This window comes from Spinacia oleracea, chromosome 4, assembly GCF_020520425.1.
Source record: "Spinacia oleracea cultivar Varoflay chromosome 4, BTI_SOV_V1, whole genome shotgun sequence".
NCBI classification, from domain to species: domain Eukaryota; kingdom Viridiplantae; phylum Streptophyta; class Magnoliopsida; order Caryophyllales; family Amaranthaceae; genus Spinacia; species Spinacia oleracea.
In genome coordinates, this window is record NC_079490.1 from 160,217,180 (window position 1) to 160,239,939 (window position 22,760).

The window sequence follows — 22,760 nt, forward strand, 5'->3', positions numbered from 1 at the left end:
GTAAATTCGAGTTGCTCTTCAGTTCGGGTCGTTTCGGGTTGATTTAAATTTTACAGTTATTTTCGATTCGGGTTAATTCGGTTTCGGGTGAAGATCGGTTGGGGTACTTCGGTTCAAATCGTTCGGGTATCGGGTCCTTTTCATGCCAAATCACGTACTTTCGGGTCGATTTTGGGTCGGTTCTATTTGGTTTTCGGGTTAATTCGGGTCGGTTTCGTGTCGGTTCAATTTGGTTTTCGGGGTCGTCATTTCAGATCAATTTCGGGTTACATGTCAGATTAATCGGGTCGGTTTCAGGTCTAAGTACAACCAACTCTAGTTATACTTATATGAGTCCAACATTCCGATATTACGAACTACAAAGATGGGCAACTCACCATTGAGCCAGTTTATGTACGGTCCACCTTGACCTGCATGGCTGGTTGGGCATGGCCACAATTTTTGACAAAGTCCAACAACCCAAGCGACACACTGAAACACGTGCCCAACCTACTTAACCAGTTAACCTGACACAACTTGTCACGTCCCGCCCCTCGATCTATTATTAACTTCTAATTATTCACAAAGTTTTAAAATCTCGAACTTAAAAGGCTAGCTAGAACTATTTTGAATGTCAAAGTTGCTACATTTTAGCTTTATTCTATGTTTCAAATCTTATTTAGCTCCCACCATTTCATTTTTTTTATAAGGAAAGAAAACTATGCGGACTACCTAATTCACCCCCTCGGGTGACCCACCCTTTCGGATGAAATACAATGACTCCGAGATAAAGTAATGAATCTAAAAGAACAACAAAACTACACTCTAACCTCAAACTACCCAGCCCCGCTTCCGAGATAACTCGGTAAATAGACTACAATGGTAAATAATTAGCCGAGCTATAAAAGATACACATTTCGACTTCACAGACAACTCGAAGACCAAGAAGACTGCTAAACTGAACTACCCTGTATAAAAATTAAAAACAATAAAAACTCCCTATAAAAACATTCAGATCCCTAGAATTGCAAGAAAGTCCCCTAGTAAACTATACTGCAACAATGCATATACACAAACACATATAGATAACAAGCATACAGATTCGAGTGTGGATGTGAAAGGTAATGCCCAAGGTGATATAAAGGTGAAAGATGAGTTGGTAAGTGATTGTTCTAGTAATAAGGTACCTTCAAGTATGGTGGCAAATGTGAATAGGGATGACGATATGGAGTATAGTGAATCTAGCTCTAAAGATGATAGTTCGGCTATTACAAACATCGATATGGCCTCGGAGGGGATTTCATGCATTGGGGATGATAGTACTTTGAGTAGGAATGGTGATGTGTTAGGCAATGGAGATAAGGAGGATGAGGAAAGTTCTTCCACTTTGAAGAATTATAACGGTGCGGAGTCCAAATATCGGTTTGTTAACCGAAAAAAAGGCTGGCTCCTTCACATCCATTTCAGAGAAAGATTATGAAAAATTAATTGCAAGAAAGTCTGCCCACTATGTGAATTCCAAGTTGGGTTCCCTTATGGTTGTTTGATTAGCGTCTAAGCCACAAGATTTGCCACCTACGGAAAGGATAGTCCATGGAGAGGGGTTGTCTGAATCCCCAATCCGATTAATGGAGGAGGATGTTAAAGGTGATGGTAAGAACACCCTTGAGAGTTCGAAGAGGCAAGGTGAGGAAAGAGCATTAACAGGGACGGATGAAATGGTCATGGAAGATGTTGCAGATAGTGAAACTTCGAGCAACCTAACTGATAACCATCTTTGTGGTGCATTGCTGAGGAGTTTAACTGGAGGCAACCCCATTTCAGTCCCTGCTTTTAAATTCCGAAATTACAAATAAGAGTTTGACTTTCGGGGATTAATGAAGGTTCTTTTAAGAATCCATGGAGAATCTTGAAGTCTTGATTTTTTTTATTTTTTTTTATTCATTTCAATGAATACTTTTAGAATATTAAAATTCTATGAAGTATAATTTTTGTTAATGTATAATCAGAAATAAAAATGATGTAGAATGTGCATTATCAAACATGAAAAAGTAGAAATATAAGCATTATTATCAAATAGAGAAAATATACAAGAGATCAAACATATAACTTTTTATTCATGAAATACACCATTTGTGGAGAAATGGAGTGGAGTATAAACTTTAAAGACAACAACAACGGTTCGACCTACATTGGGCATTTGGACTTCCCTTGCAAATTGTATCCCTAAAATAATCAATTTTACATTCTGGTAAAAGCAATTGACACGATCCAGCCTCTACACCAAAGTCCATAGTATACATGTCATTGCCCTTATTACTCATAACAACCGTACCTGCCGTAAAAGAAACAAGCAGAGATTAATACGGAGTAACTAGCTGGACTCTTATGTTGTATTCCACCTTAATCACAAAGACTTAATGTTTTCCCAAATTCTTATTTACAAATGGTGTACAATAAGTATTGTATATCGGATCAAAAACTAACTCAAAATAATTAAAAATTATCCTTATATAGATAAAAGGTATCAATTTTTTAGTGGTAGGAAGTTTTATTTTAATAAAACTAGTTGGACCTCCGCGTGCTACGCACGCGGCAGCCAACTTGGTTAATCAATGGTTGCAACTGCTTCTCCAATCAATGGTTGTTAGATATTATTGCTCTAACTGTCCATATATTTCTATATCTCAAAAAAAATAGCAATAAAGAACTAACCTCAATGAGTTATCCGATCAAAAGGTAATGTTAAAGATGACTTTAGTTAAAATGTCTATCAAAATGTTTACTAACTTGTCCTTTAATCGTCATTTAATTTTATGAAAAATAATGATTAATATTTGTTTACTGACAAATTAATGAAAACAATGTTTAATATTTGTTTACTCACAAATAATGATGATGATAATAGTCAACCTGGTTATCTGTTCATTTACCTACTATTAAGATAAACTATTTTTTAGATAATAGATAAATTACTAAGTTGGACTAATATTAGAAATTATAGATACAAAAATATGTATAATATTGTGGTTATTTTATTTTAAGTACAAATATTTACACATTGTATTTAAAAAGATAGTACATATATTTATAAAAGATGTTCTACAGCTTAAGTTTTGAAAAGTTGTTTGACATTTGTTGTAATAATTGTTGATGGTTATGTTCTTCTAATTTCAGTGGGTAGTAGTTATAATCTCCAACGTCTATGTTGTATGTTTGTTGAAGATACTTAATTGCCTGTCTTGCAGCATTTTGTTGTGAAGGACCAAGTCGTGTTGTTGATGATCCTATAAATCGTAATGATCCAATGGTATTTGGAATTCTGTGTAGATCTATATATGCTTTCATCTCGTCATAGGTGATTGCATGAATTTCAAATCAGCTCGAGGTAATCCTAATTGCATCAAAACATCGTGCAGTATTAGTTTGATATTTATCTCTATTACTCTGCGTGGTTCCGCCATTAGTTGTGACAAAAAGACTATATGAAGAAAGGTTGTAATAATTTAATGTTATTGTGATTTTGTGCTTTCGATAGTACGTGGATGGTAGCGTTGTACTTTTTATCTTTGTATTTATAGGCGTAGTGTAAGAAATGTAGTAAGGATTAGTACAAAAAATTTGAATGTGTAAGATTCATATAGGCCTTGATATTTTTTTCTTACACGTGTTTAAAAGTAGAATAAGCGTTTTCAATACTGGTGTCATGTGGTGACATGCAACATTATTTGACAACTCTAAAAATAACTTATCATTATAATATTTATCTTATTATGGTGTAGTCTGATTCATTTTTTGACGTGGCATGCATACTGTTGTCATATAAAATTTCATGTTGTTGTCAAGAATTTTGGAATTAAAAATTTCATATTTTTAATTAAAAATATTTAGTACGTACGAAGTAATTCAGAATGCAAAAGGAGACGACCGATCTCCACATCAGCATATCATTGATAACATTTCTTTTATGAAGTAAATAATATTTGGATAATTTTTAATATAGACTGGTTTTTTAGTGGAGCGCTAAAATCTGCCCCATATTACTCAAAACCGCCCCACTGTTTCCCCTTATTATACATTAGAAACTTATGCATTTTTAGCTTGTATCATGGTACAGGCTTATGAATTTTAAGCTTGTACCATGGTATAAACTTATGAGTTTTTAGCTTCGACCATGGTATTGACTTATGCAGTTTAAGCTTGTACCATGGAAGGAGCTTAAAATTCATAAGCCCGTACCATGGAAGGAGCTAAAAATTCATAAGTCTCTATTTTGTTTTTTCGATTACATTAAATCAAATGCAACAACAAATCAAAACCTTAAATAATGTAGACTTATGAATATTTAGCTTGTACCATGGTACAGGCTTATAAATTTTTAGCTCCTTCCATGGTACAAGCTAAAAATGCATAAATTTCTAAAAAAAATCCGGACAAAAAAAAAACCTCTTGTGAAGACTCGGTCATTTTGAAGCCGACGACGTGATGGTGGCGGTGGTGGCCGGAGGTAGTGGCTGGCGGTGGTGGCCGGAGGTGGGGGTTAGATTTGGCGTGGGAAGGTAAGAGGGTAAATGAGAAGGGTATATGGATGAATGAATGGGGCGGTAAATAATAAGCCCCCTTTTTTAAGATGATTTTTCATTATGGAATTGTCGTGGTGGAATTTGGTCAAAACAGAGTAACGGGCTCAACAATACTCTTGGAGGTATAGTTTAATTATTTATGTAGGGTATGACAATTCGAATCCGATTTATGCAAAACTAATACCTTGCTAATAAGCTCTTTTATTCTTCATTTCCCTAATCATCGTCATAAATTAATTAAACTTTTAGCATACAAAAATCATGTATACGATAATTGTAAAATAATAACCTTATATGCGTGAGTTTATCTTGCCTAAAATTTCTTTCTCTTTAGTATTTCAACATTTATTAATCACAAATAATATAACACGTACTACGTATTTTAGTGTCATAAAGTAACTAAATTCGGTAATTTTCATTAGTATGTTTTGTATATTATAGATTATATATTTTTTTTTTGTATCATACAAAGTAAGTAATTTTCTATTTTGTTATTTAAGTCTCCATACTTCTCTTTTTACAAAATTATAAAATTCGGATCGGATATCCAAATTTTAAAAATCGTAATCCTTATCCAATCCGGTTTTTTCCTCAAAAATTTGGATCCGGTATCCAATCCGATTTTATCGGATCAGATATCCAAAAATAACGGATAATTCAACCGAATAGCGGATCAAAAATATAAATATCCATTTATTCGGATTTTTTTGCTCACTCCTAGTTCGAATTAGCAAAAGTTAAAAAAGAATCTCAAACTTCGATTGGTACGTAGTATATACTAAAAAAACTTTTGTGTGCCCCCGATCTATGGTATTTTACTGTACATCCACATATAAAAGTGAACCAGACCAAAGATATAAGTGGCCTTATTTGAGAACTAAAGTTACCTTACTCAAAGATAAATGTGACCTTAACCATTGAAAAGATGTGACTTCCTAACTAACTTTAAGATTGTTTTAAAAATAGTGGGATCATGCCAATTTTCTAAAATGATCTTCATACATATTAGTCAAAACAATAAAAAGGCTAACTCAAAATCCATATTAAGTCTAATTAATACTCATAATTGTTTATTTTGCAAATACAGTAAGTCAAAAGTATTTCTAACAAATAAACTAAGCCATAAAAGCCAACCAACCAACCCAAAATTGTCATTTAATGATTTTTGAATAAGATGTTTCTATGCCTTAAAAATAAGGTAACTTATAAATACAATAAAGAGAACTTATAACATCAATAAGGGTAACTAAAAGAACAGAATAAGTGCGGATAACCTTCCTCTTTTAAGTCGCCACACAATATATTATCGTAGATCGGCCTTTCTGAAAAGTTTGTGTATATACTAAAACAAATATCAGAAATTGCACATGTTATTTTCTGGTGCAGTTTTTTCCTGCTAAAAACGTATTCCTAAAATATATTACGTATCTTATTTATTTAATTATTTTCATGCATTTCTTATAAACGGTTTATGTATCCTAAAATATACGAAGTATCTTATTTATTTTCTTGCATTTCTTAAAAACGGTTTATATATGTATAGAAAAAAATATGTCGGATTGTAGAATATGACAATAATAGATACTACATAATAATAATTTTTTTACAATTATTTTGGAAATATTTTAGTCAAATTGGTATATCATTAATGGAAAATATATTTTCTACTCCCTCCGTCTCTTTTTGTTCTTTACGTTTTTCTTTTTGGGTATTTCAAAATGTTCGTTACATTTCCTTTATATTATCACATAAATGACTTAGTACTCTAACAAAATTTGTGTTCAATTATTATTTCGGTTTTTTCATGAAATGCCCCCGAGGTTTCACGAAATTCACCAAATACCCCTGCGCGTTTCAAAATACATAATATACCCCTATTTTTTTTCGTATTGTTCACCAAATACCCCTATTTTGACTTTCCGTTAGTCCTCCGTTAAGTCATGTTTATAATTCACCAAATGCACATGTTTATAAACTTTTTGCACAATATACACCTATTTGTAAACTTGTTTGCACCAAATACCCAAACTGCTTTTAAACTGCATAATTTAAATCTAACGGCTAATTTGCAGTTCTAAATTTCCTAGCAATGAAGTAGAGCAGTTTGTAACAAATTTCCAGCAATAAACAGGGATTATATTCCATAAAAAGCTGATTAATTTGCATAGTAGCTTTACAAATACTCTGAATAATAATACCCTTGCAATGAACATTTACAATCACTCTTGTACTACAAGGCATTGCCCTGCTTACATAAGATATGACCTTCGTGGGCTTCGTCACAATAAAAATAATCATTCTTACAAATTTAGTGTTCTCGTTGAACCAACTGTGTATACTATCAGTAATTTTGTGTTTACACTTTACATCAAAATCTAAAAATGCATGAAAAATGTCAGTTGCTTAGCTTGCCTTAGGCCCAAGAGACAAAGAGCAACAAATTGAACTGGTGTGACATGAGCTTGTGGAGACAGCAGTTGGTTGGCACCAAGAAGTTCATTAGCAGCACCAAGATCAGATGGCCATAATAAAATGACAAAACCAGAGATCATCAGATTGGGTGCTGCCCTGCCAACTGCAAACAATATCTTGGAACTCAGATACAATGGCAAACCAATGACTATTAAAGAGAATAGGCAAGAAGCTTTTGAGACATGATTTTGGAGGTACCAACCCCAACACTTAATCAAACAGACAAGATTCTCCTTAGATATACTTGAAAGCAAAATACACAATAGGTGAAAATTCGAGGTTGAGCAGAATTCTGTTTGGGCCATAACTAAATGTTTTTATCACAAACCATGATATCTTATCATCATTCTCAGGAGTGTTTAACTTTAAAGTAGGACCCTTAATGGTAATGCTCTCCGTAGTCATCATTTATCAAAGGTTTATCAAAAGTTTAAGACCTTCAATACTCATGAAGTCATGAAGCATATACAATCATACACATTTACACCATTCACCTCTTTCACAACAATGATTATCTCTCTAATTTCACAAAGGCCCGCTTTGTTCAAGTGAAACTTTTTTCCAAATTAACCAAGACTACAATCATAATGCACCACATTCAAAATCTATCATGCCAAATGCCATCAAATTCCACAAATTAAATTTCACAAATTCCACAAATTTTACATAATAAACAGGAGGGGGGTTGTAGGTAACCTGGACTTGTGATTTTCCAAATTGATTAGAGTTGAACACGAGATTAGGTTTTCCGTGATCGTCAACCCAATCTTCGCAAGATTGCCAATCGTCCATTAAACAAGCTTCCTCGCTGAAAGCATTCGGGTCAGGGTCCATATATTGCGGGTCAATCACAAAAATTGGGTACACAAAATTCGATTCTGTAGCAGCTTGTTCAAGAGTCGGGTTACCGTGGATTCAGAATCCCTTTCGGAACCACATTAGAGAAGAATTGGATGAAGCCGCCATTTTTGTGATAATTGAAGAAGTTTTAGCGTCTGGAGTTTGGTAGGGAGAAGGAGGTGGTTCGAGGAGAGAGAATTGAGAAGGCGCCGTCGTCTTCTCCTTCCTTAGCTGCCGCCGCGCCGTCTTCTCCTTCCTTCCTCGATCTCCTCTCGCCGCCAGCCTTCAACCTTCGTCGGCGGCAATGGTGGATTCTTCGGACTTCCTACCACCTGCACTACCAAATCACCGGAAGAAGAGACTTGTATTTCTGGGTAATTTGAGGTGAATCAATGGCTATTGATGAATTGGGGGTGAGATTGAAGATGGGTAAGAAAGAACAGAGGAGATGAGAGGAGAGAGAAGAAAAGAGTTTTTTTTTTAAAGTTAAAATGTAGAATATAGGTAAATAAGGGTATAAACGTAAATAAATACTAACGGAGCACTAACGGCCGTTAAATCCAAGGGTATTTGATGCACTTTATGTTTACATAGGGGTATATTATGTATTTTGAAACGCGCAGGGGTATTTGGTGAATTTCGTGAAACCTCGGGGGCATTTCATGAAAAAACCGTTATTATTTTAACCAATTAAATTCATTGAGTCATTTAATCTCTCACACTTTTCCATTGGGACATTAAAATTTTCTCATTTTCCAATATCAAAATTTTGATAAAAGTGAAAACATTATAAATAAACGTAATTTATCTTGTTTAAATAAAAAAATTGAGGAATCTCGATGCAAATTAATTAATCGTTAAAACGCGTGAAAAATACCAAACGTAAAGAACAAAAAGAAACGGAGGGAGTAATATTTTGACCAAATTAGCATATTACATGTAAAATATGTAGTGCATAGTAGAAAGAAATTTTATATTAGATGATTAAATGAATGTATTCGAGATTTGTTAATTATACATGAGTTTAAGGGGAAAAATAATTATTAAAAGTATGATTAATAATAGTTTTAGAATAATCGTGCGCATATAGGATATAATCTAGTAGTAAAAATAATATTTTGCTAAACAACGATTTCTCATTTTCAATCTTAAGTGACAAACTACTCCATACAGGGCAGTATATAAGAGACGGAGTAGTAATTCCGTCTACTAATTTCTCTCTAAAAATAGCAAGAAAGTGAAACATAATTAGACACCTAAGAAAATCGCTAGCCAAAAGCTGATCTAGACTTATCAAATTAATTAGTAGTAAAATCAATTGCTAACCAGTAGGGTCACACTTATTTTTTTTTAGAAGTGTAATATTTTTCTAACCTTTATTTGAGAAAATTATCTAAATTAGCAATTTAATAGTATATGATAAGCATAAACAATGTTACGATTTAATTTCATTCATTAAATAGTGACCAAAATTGCAGTAATCAAAGTATAACCATAAGCCTAATCCGGGAGATAGCAAGCAACTTGATGCTTTTCTTTATATGGAAATTGCAAGCCTAAGCTAAAGGTGACAACAAACCATGAACAATGTAAAACAATGATGACACGTGTCTAGATTGTATGAAAAGGAGGAACAAAAATCAGAAGGGAGTGGGCACTGCTTACACTCACATACGTAATTATGCAAAAGAGAGGAAAAAAAAATGAAAATAAAGGAGGAATGGAAAGGGAGGGACATGGAAGGAATTATCCCAAAAGACACCACTGTTTAAATGGGTTTTAGGCTCAAACCTTCAACTCTCTTTTATATATAGTATATGAAATATTTCCTTTGTAACTTTTTAGACTTTGGTAGTAACAATAAATGAATAAATAAATAATAATATCAACCCTTACTACTATGACACAGGCCCGGCCCAAATGATAATGGGGCCCTGTGCTAATGTTAAAAAATAGGGCCTATTTTTTTTCAAGACAACCACAATTAGACACAAATTGAAAAACACAATAAATTAGACAGCCAAAACAAGAAGTAAAAAAAACCAAAAAGTGTAACTACAAAATAAATTGACACTATAATAATGGAGAAAGTCTTAATCTATACTAGGTATACCATTGAAATGGTATACTAATATTCTGCATTTTTATTTACTACCAAACCACATAGTTTGGTACAAGAAAAATAGTTGTATTTTCTCATGTGATACCAAATAACATAGTTTGGTAACGTGGTTTCATTTTTTTTGGTTCTAAACAACATAGTTTGGTACTAACAAGTCAAAGATAAATGTTATTTTTCGTGGGCCAGACTTAATTTATTACATGAACTTACCATTTAGCCCTTAATATACCAAATGAAATTACTGTTTTACCCTTAGTATACCATTTTAATGGTATACCCAGTATAGATTCAGAAAACCTCATAATAATGAAAAGATCCTACTTTTCTGATTTCTTGCTCTGCATCTCTGCCAGAGGAGTTTGGGAAAGACAAATCATGAGAGAAAAAGTATTAAGGCCCATTTACATGTTGTAATTTGTTTTTTTTTTTTTTTTTTGCATTCAATCCAAGATTTACCAAATTTGGAGGCCCCTTTGAAGGTGAAGCCCTGTTCCGTGTCCCACCTTGGACAGGTACAGGACCGGGCCTGCTATGACACTGACCAATATGAGTAAAATAAGAGCCCCTTACGAAAAAATCGTCATCATAAAATTAGAGGTTATACGACTTATACAATTATACGTAATATATGTAAAATGAAAATTTTCATGATAGGTTAAATGGTTAATCAAAACGAAAGGACAACAGAAAAAAATATGTGAAGTTATTTTTTGAATAAAATTTATTAATGAAATTTATTCCATATAAAATTAACTCTTACAACAACACAAGCTCTGAACACATTTGGCATTTGGATTTCCATGACACAAGATATTTTTACAATTACTTGGTATACACGCTGGTAATGACGGTTGACAACCAAGTTGTTGTACACCAACGTTGTTCACAATATGTATTTCATCGGCCACATTACTCATTACAACAATACGTGTCGTCAAAAAAAAAAAAAAACAAGTACTAACGTAAGAGGTTGAATATAATTAACAAATTAATAATCAGTTGGTCTCCTCTCACCATGTTTTCACGATCAACAACGTACCTTAACATTTTAGACTTTGATATTAATAATCAATAAAATAAATAAATAAACAATAATAGGAATAGTATAAACACTTACTATTGTATGACAATATGACCAATATGAGTAAAATGAGCGGCATGATTGATTTCTTCATCTTCCAAGCGCACAAAACCAGTGATTCCGGTTCTAACTAAAACCCTAACCTTAAAAGTTACCTTTACCAACGAACATCGACGGCGGCGATTAGCTAGAGCAGGGATGGAAACAACACCCACGTTGAGATCTCGACCCGACCTTCAATCACGAAGAACAAACTTCGATTGATTTTTCTGGTTATCCAAACTAGACAACCTAAGAACTAGCTAGGCCAACAACACGCGAAAAGAACTTCGATCTAAAAACGACCCGATACTCCGTATCAAATTAATGTCACGCACAATAGGTTTTAGGTGTTAGTTTTTAAATAAAGGCAACAATGAATGTATCAAATTAATGTCATGCCCCAAACCACCAACTCAACCTAACACCTAACTGTCACTGCTCTTCTCTCTTAATGCATATATCTACCTTTCCCTACCCCATCTCATAAATTATTAGTCCGTAACATTTTTGTTCTTTATATACGTATTCTCTACATCAACGAATTAAAGCACCAAATTTATAAGGTCATTTCTTAAATAACAACCAAAGAAGATGAGAAAGCGATGATCCCCTTCAGCCCTTCTTAACTCCGAGTGTCGCCTCTTCTTAGACTTGGAAGACCGATTTTACTCATCTAACTTTCTTTCTTTCATTGATTTAAGGAAAATTTGGTAATATTAATCCAACCTTTGACCGATTTTCTTTAATTAAGCCTACATATGAAATATTATTTAATAATCCGAACTTTTATACCCATTTTCTTTTGTTGGTCCCAACAGGTAATACACCTACTATAGAAGGTTACCTGTACACGTGTCACTTTCTAATTTATCCAAAAAATCCATTTTTTTCCTTATTATTCCATTGCTCTTTCCTCCAACTGTCCGTAGGAAGCCCTCCTTCCTCGTGCTGCCCAGCTAGCCAGCTCCCACAAAATCAATGCAACCATGTTCCCCATTTCTTTTCTCTCTCCTACGGGATCCCTCAATCTCCCCTTCTCATAGTTGGTTGTTCTATTACTCCTTATCATATTCCTCTCTCCTGTAATCCCGTAGAACACCATTGTTTTTATTAACTTGAGATTTCTTTGATGTATCTCTAATTCATCATTGATCTATCTCAAGTATAATATCTCTTAAATGTATCTCTAATGGACTCCCAACATATTCAATTTTTTTTTCTCAATTCATTTAAATCCAAAAATCAATTTACTCAAATTAATCCCAATGTGTGGTACTGTTCTATGGATTTCAAATAGAAGAACATCTCTCCATTTCCTCCTCGCTCTCTCTCCTTCTATGTGCGGTCAGCGAGCAACAACCACCCACGACCAAAACCACCACCGATGACCACCGGTCTTCCGTGAGCAAGCCGTTGTTGAATTCAATCCATAGCGGGATGTTATGGATGGTATGACAGTAATGGTTGTAGCCAAATTGGTGAGAGAACTAACAACAAAAATTTCAAAGTAATAGCATTGTAAAAATAATTATATAAATGAAGGTTCTTGAGGAGATCAACAATGGTGTGGAGGGAGGAAAGAGGAGAATTTAAAATTAGAATTCATTGTTTTTAATTATCAAAATCATAATTTATTTCAGTTATGTTTAGTTTAATGCGTATTAATTAAGTAGTAGAAGTAGCTTGGATTAGTTTTGAAAGTTGATGACTGAGAAATTGAGAAGCCATTAACTGACTTGTAGCAGAGGTGAGAAAGGGAAATTAAAAAATAGAAAAAAGAAAAAGAAAACATTAATGAAGGGAAGGTGGAGGAACTTTGACAATTTTATCCGGTTATCGGTCAATGTGACCCATCAAAAGAAAATAGGTATAAAAGTTCGGATTATTAAATAATATCTCATATGTAGGATTAATTAAAGAAAATCGGTCAAAGATTGGATTAATATTAACAAATTTTCCTTGATTTAAATATTTATTGTTGAATTATTTCACCACTACTTAATATTCAAGCAACTATTTAAGATTCAAGCAAGGATATAGCATAAATGTTGTTTGAAAGCTTTTATTTCTCATTTTTTTCTTCAAAATTGAATAATTATTTTTCTACAAGATTTGTCTAAAGAAAAATTACCCCTTTAGTTTTAAGGTCAAAGTCTATTTACACTTTGAAAAAAACATTAAACGAGTCAACCTGTTTATAAACATGTTGGTTGGGTTGAAAATCTCAACCCGTATAAGTAAACCTGTCAGATTGGTTGGGAAAAATCTCAACCTATTTATTAATGGGTCGACCTGATTTCATGTCAGCTCTAATTTAAATCTCATCAAACATAAACTGTATAAGATCTCAATCATTTAATGTACGGTGTATCAAACATCAAAGGACATAAGTATCAAAGGATATTAAATACCAAAGGATATCAAATTTCAAAACCATATCAAAACCACATCAAATCTCAACGGTTTGAATCTCAAAAGACACCAAAATATTAACTAGAGATCAGTGATTTTCAAGTATAAAAACAGTCAAAAAACATGTTTATTTCACTACACATTTTGAGTGCTACAGTTGATCATTAATCTTGCAATATAAAATTTTAAATTTGACGCCATACGTTATTAGTAATTAAAAACAGAAAAATAACATAACACTCTATGCCGATTTTAATCTATACAAATTTAATCAGATCTCACAATACATTACATAGTACTCCATATTTTTATACTAAGCTATCGAGTGTTAGACCAATTTACTACCAAGTACCTAGTTGAAATTCTTCCCATAAAAAAAACATACAAAAAACTGTATTTACGATTACTTTGTTCAATTCACTATTACTTAGTAGTAGATCATTAAATATTGATAACGAGATAAAAAACAATTTCAATATTTTTCGATTGTGGTATATAAAGAGATCGATTTTAATGAACAAGTTTTTTTAACAGTTTTGTTTTGTACCCAAACATCGCGTACATATAAGACTAATTCGGGTGCACCTGCAAGGTCTATCCCCATCTTCCCAACCAGTTATTTCAGGTGCACCTGCACCTGCACCAGCAGATATGTCTGCAACAATGGCTCTTTCGAGCTCATCACCAGGAAAGTTGATATGGTTTCTTAGAGGAGTGCCCAGAAACTCGTCAATCTCATGCTCTCTGGTTAACAACATCGAAACAAAATTATTAGTTCGGACTTGATCATACTCATGTTCGAGTGTCAAAGGTCTTACACAAACAATAACAACAATGAAACACATAAATATAACTCAACTTACAAGCAATATATCAAAATTCGGTTAGCATAAAGACCTTCCCAAGGGCCTTCCCAAGCCCTTGGGAAATTGCCCTCAAAACCAATCTCCCTGATAACATAACAGAACGTTAATTCAACACAAGGTAATTAAACCAACTCTTAGGGCACGCTTGGATTGGGTGTAATGGATTATGGGGGTAATAAAAGTCAAACCACCATAATAAAAGGACAATGAAGGTGAATTGAGGTGGTTGCAAGGAGGGTGGTGTGGTGGTATTGTGATGAGAAGTTGTGGTAGTGGTGGTGTTGTGAGGAGAAGGGAGGAAGGGGGGAAGTAATTACCCCCCAAATGAGGGTAATTATCACCCTAGTGGGATGGTGGGTAACTATTCCCCCCATGATAAGGGTATTTGTTCCCCCTTCCCTTTTATTTTCTTCTTGCTAACACTAGTTTGTTCCCTTTGCCACCACTTCATCCCCTCATTATCACCTTTAATTACCTTAGTTTGACTTTTATTACCCCTTTAATACATTACCCTCAATCCAAGCATGCCCTTAAAGATAACGAAATTTATTTAGCATAAAAGTTACCCAGGTAAACATCTTCGGTGGTATGCTTTTGGACAACGTCTACACACAGCCATGTGCAAGTTACGATCAGTCTTATCCTCTGGTTGTCTACAAACAAAGCATAAATGAAGCGGGCAAGTAAATGGCTCTCCTGCACGAATACTCTCCTTTAGCTCTGTCGCAGCAACTTCGTTATCAGCAACACAATCAGGATGATAAAAGTAGCCACAGCCTGCATTACCACATTGAAATACCTAAATATAACAAGGGTAAACCAAAGTCAGAGGATTGATACTCATTATATATATAATTCCATACAAAAGTGTAGCAAGCAGTACCTGAGCTCCTGCTTGCAGATCAGAAGAGCCTAACCGCCCACAAGAAAAGCACTGATGTAAATTATATTGACAATTTCGACATATGAACTGACGCATACATCTAATACCTAATTTTAGAGGAAAATAAATTATTTAGAAAAACCATAGCAGACTATTGGAATGACTGCAAATGACTAGTACCTACCTGAAGTTCATTCTCAGTAAAACCAAGAGAAAAACATCCGAAGTCCTCTTCAGCGGATTCTTGAGTAGCATGGAAGGTTCTCATGCAATTTCCTTCACAACTGCATTCAGGAAATCAGTCTATAAACTCTACTACACATACTAAATCCCAAGACAAGATACTGACATGAATTTTCCATCCTTTCTACTACCCGCGTTTTATTAAATTAAGAACTCAGGAAACAACGTAAACCAGGTTGTTTGCAGAGGAAGGAACAGGCAGCAGAAAAAGGAAATACAGGAATTGAAGTAGTCCTCATACAAAAACCAAACTAGAAGTAAAACCTTAGCTTTCAGCGGTTGTTCCTCACAATTAAGTCACACCAAGAGGTGCATTTGTTCAAGTGATCGAAACAGAAGCCAGAATAACTTTTATCCTGGGCATATTTCGCTCCCATTGGCAGCGGGTAACAGAACAACAACGAAACAGTAGCGGTACGGCTACTCGGCTAGGGTGATTTTTAAAAATATGATTCAGCTCGTAATGCAGTACAGGCCAGAGCTATGAGCTCCTTCATACCAAGCAATCACGTACTATTTCAAGTTATGATTTTTGAATTCTAGTCATTTGCTAATACTTTCATATTCTTATTAGCCTTTTGTCAAATCTATGCAATGTTATTATTCATAAATCATAAGTCATAACTGCTATGTTTCTAACAGAAAGAACACGACCTTCATGGCGTCATCCAAAACAAATCATATTGTTCACTACAAAGTTCCTTAGTCACACCCAGACTATCATAAAGTCTGAAAACAGGTAAAGTAAGCTTTCTGAATGACAGGGCAACAATTTATTACATTTATCACAACAAAGACTAATTAATCCTTGGATATATTGCACTTAAAACATATAACTAGAGTAGAGTTGTCAAAAACTGACCCGATCTGAAAACCCGACATGAACCGACCGAACCCGTGACGGACCATGACCCGAAATTACGGTAAAACAGGTAAGCCGAAACCCGAGCTGTACCCGACCTGAAAAAACCGATAACCAATGTTGTAACACCCGAACTCGAAACCGACACCCGACCCGAAGATGACCGATAACCGAACTGACCCGACCGAACAATGACCCGAACCCGATTCGATACCCGACACGATCTCAACCCGAAACCGATTGTAACTCGATAAAATTTAACTCTAAAATAAGTTAAACAATATATTTTACAATATAAAATACGGTTTTTTCATGAAATGCCCCCGAGGTTTTACGAAATTCACCAAATACCCCTGCGTGTTTCAAAATACATAATATACCCCTATTTTTTTCGTATTGTTCACCAAATACCCCTATTTTGACTTTCCGTTAGTCCTCCGTTAAGTCATGTTTATAATTCACCAAATGCACCTATTTATAAACTTTTTGCACAATATAAAACTATTTGTAAATTTGTTTGCATCAAATACCCAAACTGCTTTTAAACTGCATAATTTAAATCTAGCGGCTAGTTTGCAGTTCTAATTTTCGTAGCAATGAAGTAGAGCAGTTTGTAACAAATTTCCAGCAATAAACAGGGATTATATTCCATAAAAAGCTGAATAATTTGCATAGTAACTTGCCAAGAACCTGCTCCTATAGCTCTGGATGTTGGTGGCTACTAATCTCACCAAACTGCCTCTTCCTCCCAATATTACTAATAGATGGTATCTCATAGTCTGTCTTATCAACATTTGGTCTCATGGTGTCATCTGAACAACCTGATGAACTTGTCTTAACTGTCTGCTGCCTTGACCTCTAGACAGAGCAGGCAAGGGAGAATCCTAATCTATCTATGCACTACCACTTATTCTTATTCTTTACAAGAACTAACAGCAGAGCTAAACACATGGCCAAACAAAACCAGAGATCCTTATGTCCCATGCCTATGTGAATCTTCCACACTTAATGGCCATTCTACGTACGGCCCAAAACATACAAATCTCGTAAACCTAAGAAAATTCATAAAAAGGTAACTTGTAGATAGGGGGTGTAAGGCTTAATTGTGTGGCTGATGAGTATAGCTTCTAAATTGGGGAGCTTCAAGACTTGAAACTAGATTGATTTATAGCTTTGAGGAAGGCTTCATAGGGCAATTTCCAGTCCAAATCATCCATAGTTCTAAGATGGCTCATATGGACCTCTTATGTCTGCTTTAGAGCAACAACCATTGAAAATCCAACACAGGCTTTACCAAGGGGAATGCAAAGGGTGATGTTATCAATAATGCTGAGAACACTTTCAACAAAAATACGTCCGAACTTTCTACCAGTGGCTTCATAGTGTCATACCAAGGGTTTTACATGTTAAGTTTCCTCTCAACTCCAAAAGTGCAGGCACTCAGGCATCTCTTGAAACCAGTTCTAAAATACTCCTTAACAAAGAGAACTAAAGAAAACTAAAGCACTCACTATATCTACCTTTTCAAAGCCATCCACTCTTACAGTTTCATACTTCCTCGCTGAAAGCATTCGGGTCAGGGTCCATATAATGCGGGTCGATCACAAAAATTGGGTACACAAAATTCGACTCTGTAGCAGCGTGTTCAAGAGCCGGGTTATCGTGGATTCGGATCCCCTTTCGGAACCACATTAGAGAAGAATTGGATGAAGCTGCCATTTTTGTAATGAGTGAAGAAGTTTTAGCGGTCTGGAGTTTGGTAGGGAGAAGGAGGTGGTTTGAGGAGAGAGAATTGAGAAGGCGCCGCCGTCTTCTCCTTTCTTCGTTGCAGCCGCGCTTAGTCCTCTCCTCGATTTCAATGAATTTCTCCGGTAAAAATGGGTCGTCGGACTTCCTCGATCTCCTCTCGCCGCCAGCCTTCAACCTTCGTCGGCTGCAATTGTGGATTCGCCGGACTTCCCACCATCTGCACTACCATATCACTGGAAAAGAGGCTCGAATTTCTGGGTAATTTGAGGTGAATCAATGGCTATTGATGAATTGGGAGTGAGATCGAAACAGCAAAGGAGATGAGAAGAGAGAGAAGAAATGCGATTTTTTTTTAAAAGTTAAAATATAGAATATTGGATAGATAAGGGTATGAACGTAAATTAACGCTAACGGAGTACTAACGGCCGTTAAATCAAAGGGTATTTGGTGCACGTTAAGTTTCAATAGGGGTATATTATGTATTTTGAAACACGCAGGGGTATTTGGTGAATTTCGTGAAACCTCAGGGGCATTTCATGAAAAAACCGTATAAAATAATTAAAATGTATAGGTTAATTATCAGACCCGAGTTTGACCCGTCCCCGAGAGTTACCCGACCTGAATTCAATCTGATCCGATTATTATCCGATCCAAACCAAGTCCGAACCGACTTAAACCCGACTTGATAAAACCCGAACCCGAAATTACCTACTACAAACCGACTTAAACCCGACCCGATAAGACCCGAACCCGAAATCAAACCTGACCGAAATATGACCTGACCCGAACCCAACCTGAATCCGTGATAGGAAAAAACCCGACATGACTAGACTTGAAATTGACCCGACCGAACCCGAACTCAACCCGGATGGAATATTGACCCGACACGACCCGACCTGATCATGACACGATACTCGGAATGACCGACCCAAACCCGACCCGATGACCTGTTTTGACAGCGGCTAGAGTCAACCTGTTATAGTGTTATGTAAGATAGATAAGTGCATTTGGCCAATATACTCCAACATCAACAACGATGAGATAGAAGAGGAAACACATACCATATGAGAGTTCCGCCGTTATCACAAAGGGAACACACTGGATCAAATGTTTCTTCACCATATTCCTCATTACCAGGATCATATTCAATATCACTAGAACCGCCTTCAACATCATCTGCTACATTTTCGTTGCGATTCCTCTCTTGAGATGCCATTACTTAGTGTCTACAAACCATTTAATTGAATCTACATTAGACTAACGGTAAAGACATGATAGATAAAGTTGAACAATTTCACTACAATTCATAGCAAATACACTTTCCTGGATATTTAAAACAACTACAATTCATACAAAATACACTTTCCTAAATATTTAGAAATTAGATTTGCTAAAATTAGACTTGGAAGAAGAAAAAAGGGAACAAAAAATACGATTAAAATGATCACGAATCATCATATAAATGTATCGAACTAAATCAAGAATTAACGGGAACAAAAAAAACTAGAATTATTTGATTAAAACTTGAATACTTCGAACAATTGAACAAAATTACGGAAATTTACCTTGAGAAAAGCAGGGAGAACAATTTAGGCGTTACGAGATGGAGCGAGGGTGTACTTTACTACTTTGTACAGAGTACCTGAAAGAGGAACTGAAAATTGGTGACCTTCCCTCTATTTATATAGGGTACGGAGAACTGGTTACATGCCGTACGTGTAACTAACTCTGTAAGTTTTCGACTTTTCGGGTCCAAGTTTTGTGTGCAAAGGTTTTCAGGCCCACATATATTTGCGAACTCTAACCCAAAATAGAATGACACGATTCCGATCAACTTATCATATGCCACGAAGTATGATGAGAGTGATGGATAGCTCAGTCGGTTAGATCTTTCATCCCGGTTTTATGTGATTTTGGGATTGATTTTCTTCCCCGTCATTGTGGATCATTCGCACAAAAAAAAAACGGATTTTTCATGAAATACCCCCGAATTTTGGCGTAATTCACCAAATGCCCCTCGACTTTCAGAAATTCACCAAATGCCCCTCACAAATGACTTAATACCCAAAATACCCTTACTAATGATGCGCCGTTAGTCCTCCGTTAACCTAATTTTCAAATTCACCAAATACCCCTATTTTAATACTTATTTCACCAAATACCCTTATTCAGAAACTTAATTCACCAAATACCAATAACTTAAAATTACTCATTTTGATGCTCAACGGCTAGTTTTTGTGTTTGAAAATTAGCCGTTGCTTATTGTTTGCTTATAAATACTCTTTTTCTGACGGTTTATTGTAGTTTTCCTATTATTTTGTTAATTTCATATCATTTTTGTCATGAGTTTTCTTTCAAAATCATCATCCACACCCAATGAGTCCACATATGTAAGAGTCCCAAATAAATTTTGTTATCATGGGAGAAAATTTGACATCCGAATATCTGATACAACACTCAATCTGAAGCTCCGGTACAACACTAAAACAGAAAACACTCCTAAAAACACCTCAAAACGTCGCAACTCTTCAAGAAAATAGCTACTTCTTTTGTACCTTATTCTTTATGTGACCAATTAATTATATTTACCACGCAATCGGAAGGTATTCCTTTTTCAATATGGGAAACATCTTTAACATATGCAAACAGATTAAAAATAAAGCTCTTATTAATTTTATTCTAACGCATATGTTCCAGCTACCTCGGCTTCTATTGCTTCCATGCCACATATTTAACGTTAACTCCCTTTTGTCTCCTGTCTCTACTGCCTCCAAACATCTTTCTTCAATCTCCTAACTTTCTCTCAACCTTACACTCGAGGCATAAAGGTTTTCCCACTTTTCTTTTGAGCTAGGTCCTATTGACATGGTCAGATTTATGGACAAATGTCTATTTTTGGATTTGAGGGAACAAGAAAAAAAAATGAAACTAAGGTATGTTCCAAAGCTCATGAACCAGTGAAAAAACATGAATCTTGGCACAAAGATTTGCCTCCAAACTCAAGATTTTCACATCATGAATCCAAGTTGAAATCGAGGTTGTGATAAAAATATATGTGTTATTGAACTTGATTTCTTAGTTTCTTTACCATTCGGACAATAAGAAAATTAAGGTGTTAGCTTTAGATTGAATTACTTCAGCTTCACTTACATAAGATCCCTTTGAAAATGGGGTTTTTTGGCCTTTTGCTCAGCTAAAGTGCATTGTCTTTACTGGATGAGGCCTGAACTTATTGGATCATAATTGAAATTTACTGAGTGTTGTATCGGAGCCTCAGATGGAAATTTCCTCCCATAATATTAGAAATTGTTTGGGACTCTTACATATGTGGATTCATGGGTGTGGATGATGATTTTGAAAGAAAACTCATGACAAAAATGATATGAAATTAACAAAACAATAGAAAAACTACAATAAATAGTCAGAAAAGGGGTTTTTATAAGAAAACAATAAGCAACGGCTAATTTTCAAACATAAAAACTAGCCGCTGAGCATCAAAATGGGTAATTTTAAGTTATGTGTATTTGGTGAATTAAGTTTCAGAATAGGGGTATTATATGAAATAAGTAATAAAATAGGGGTATTTGGTGAATTTAAAAATTAGGCTAACGGAGGACTAACGGCGCGTCATTAGTAAGTGTATTTTGGGTATTAAGTCATTTGTGAGGGGCATTTGGTGAATTTCTGAAAGTCGAGGGGCATTTGGTGAATTACGCCATAATTCGGGGGTATTTCATGAAAAATCCGAAAAAAAAATATATGAAGTACATGGAGCTATCAAAATGGTTATTCGGGTCAGATTCTGGTCAGTTCATCTCGGGTCACTTTGTCACCCATGTCCAGGTCGGATTGGTTTTCGTTCGAATTATGTGGGTTTATTTTTCTATTTCGGGTACAGGTCGTGTTTGGGTCGAGTCATGTTCAAGTCGGGTTCAATTTTGGGTTCAGATTTTATCTAATCGGGTAAGCAGGTAATTTCAGGTTCGGGTCAAGTTTAGATCGGTTAATTATCGTGTCGATCATAATTCAGTTCGGGTTTACTCCCGTACACGTGTCAATATCCGTTCCGATACCTATCGATCTAGTCAACTTTAACAAGTTTTACTTGCTTCGAGTTGGTTAAAAGAAGGGTCAGGACGAATTGGGTTTTGAAGTTACTATTTAGTCTAGCCAATGACAAGTCGAGTTATTAAGGTCCGGTTAAATTGGAAAAAATAATAGGGTTCAAATCTTTGTCGGGTCTAGTATCGAATCACAATCCGATCTTGTCGGTTACAGGTCATACAACATCGGGTAAAAGATGTTGGTAATTATAATGCAATACGGATCCGTTTAATCATGATAATGCTGATGGGCCCGTTTCATTGTTGTCGTGGGTATTGGTTTTGGAGTATTGTTTAGGAGTTGCGGTTTATACCAGATTCCTTATAAATACTCCTTTATTTATTCCAATAAAATAACCTAGAGACATAGAGAAACGAAAAAAAAACCCTAAAAAATATTATCTCTGTCATTATGGTCAAATAGAGATCTGAGCAGTTCTTGAAGTAATTCCAGCCTTCCAATCGGGGTACAGAGTTGGAAGGTAGCTGTGTTACCCTTGGGGAGCAATCGTCACTGACAACC

General features: G+C 35.2%; 1 protein-coding gene and 1 long non-coding RNA gene across 9 annotated transcripts; both read right to left on the minus strand.

The window, feature by feature from the left end:
- Positions 1–6,676: 6,676 nt before the first annotated feature.
- Positions 6,677–12,240, minus strand: LOC110789298 (uncharacterized). Its single transcript, XR_002533564.2, has 2 exons — positions 11,114–12,240; positions 6,677–7,137 (listed from the first exon to the last, which is right to left on the minus strand). It is a non-coding gene; the product is annotated as an uncharacterized lncRNA (long non-coding RNA).
- Positions 12,241–13,775: 1,535 nt separating this feature from the next.
- Positions 13,776–19,853, minus strand: LOC110789290 (protein ENHANCED DOWNY MILDEW 2). 8 transcript variants are annotated; one of them, XR_008931953.1, is made up of 8 exons: positions 19,700–19,853; positions 19,196–19,360; positions 16,386–19,107; positions 15,465–15,564; positions 15,281–15,309; positions 14,964–15,117; positions 14,395–14,481; positions 13,776–14,275 (listed from the first exon to the last, which is right to left on the minus strand). XR_008931953.1 is itself a non-coding variant. In XM_056841304.1 (8 exons), the coding sequence occupies exons 5-8, from the start codon at positions 15,374–15,376 to the stop codon at positions 14,059–14,061; spliced, it is 633 nt and encodes a 210-aa protein (XP_056697282.1). In that variant the 5' UTR covers positions 15,377–15,387; positions 15,465–15,564; positions 16,386–16,483; positions 19,196–19,360; positions 19,700–19,852; the 3' UTR covers positions 13,776–14,058. The 8 variants fall into 8 exon arrangements, 5 of the variants coding, with proteins under 5 accessions (XP_056697282.1, XP_056697281.1, XP_056697284.1 ...); XR_008931951.1 differs by having other exon boundaries at positions 14,964–15,196; XR_008931952.1 differs by having other exon boundaries at positions 15,281–15,387.
- Positions 19,854–22,760: the final 2,907 nt, after the last annotated feature.